The following is a 1,012-nucleotide window of genomic DNA, read 5'->3' as shown; positions in this document are numbered from 1 at the left end:
ATGCAGGCTGATCTAGCTGCAAAAGATGATGATATGTGGTACGTCATAACTAACAGACCAATGAAAATAATGAAGGATAATACTGCAGTTGCTCTAACTGATGGAGCACCTCATCGCATTGAGAAGCCATGCGATGAAAGGACAACTGAAGACAAAAGGAAATCAATTCTAAACAATATTGCCAAACACATACTTTATAAAACACTTGAAAAGAACACTTTCAACAAAATAAAAATGTCCAAATCTGTCAAAAAAATTTGGGAGAAACTTGTCCAGTGTGAAGGAAATAAGCCAAACAAAGAGAACAAACTCTCAATTGTCGTGCAAAAATTCGTTAACATCAAAATGAAGGTTGTCAAGTCAATGAACAAATTTTATGAACGAGTGAGCAGCATCGTGAATGAACTGAATGTACTAGAAAAAGTGTATTCAAACAAAGAAGTTTCTCTAAATGTGATGAGTGGCTTTCCCAAAGAGTGGGATGTTAAAACTATGGCCATACTAGAATCAAAACATCTTAACAAAGTGGAGCTACATGATTTGTTTGCAGACCTGAAAGTATATGGGATGCTTTGAATTGTAAGTTTTAAGTGGTGGCAGAAGGTCGGAGGGTCGATCCAACAAGGTCCGTGGTGTTCTTAAATAAATATAATATGTAAAAATATTATTTTGAGGTATGTAAGCTGTCTTGTGGTCAAATTATGCACCTACGAGTTTGGAAGTCAGAGAACGTGTCTGAGGACCTTTCCAATTTAGCTTATGATTATATTAAGATTGGTAGTGGATATCCAATCCGAGGACTATGATGATCCTTGCCGGCCAAGAGCTGTGGTGTTAGTTTGAACAAATGAATTATGTTATGATGCCAAATTTCAATGAACATAACTCTACGCAAAATGATTATGCTTATGTCATGTCAAGCACGTTTATGAAATTATTTATGCAAGAAAGTCACGTCACTTTGATTTATGCATAAGTTATTTTACGTATAAAAAATGTTTAATTTGCATGG

General features: G+C 35.2%; 1 protein-coding gene across 1 annotated transcript; it reads left to right on the top strand.

The window, feature by feature from the left end:
• On the top strand, nt 1-576 carry LOC142532252 (uncharacterized). Its single transcript, XM_075638569.1, has one exon. It carries the CDS (start codon nt 1-3, stop codon nt 574-576), a length of 576 nt encoding a protein of 191 aa, XP_075494684.1.
• The last annotated feature ends 436 nt before the right edge of the window (nt 577-1,012 follow it).

The sequence above is a fragment of the Primulina tabacum genome, chromosome 18 (genome assembly GCF_025594145.1).
Source record: "Primulina tabacum isolate GXHZ01 chromosome 18, ASM2559414v2, whole genome shotgun sequence".
In the NCBI taxonomy this organism is placed as follows: domain Eukaryota; kingdom Viridiplantae; phylum Streptophyta; class Magnoliopsida; order Lamiales; family Gesneriaceae; genus Primulina; species Primulina tabacum.
This window is presented reverse-complemented; position numbering and strand designations above follow the sequence as displayed.

Excerpts from the sequence above, each read along its gene's own strand:
- LOC142532252 (XM_075638569.1), top strand. The coding sequence starts at position 1 with ATGCAGGCTGATCTAGCTGCAAAAGATGATGATATGTGGTACGTCATA.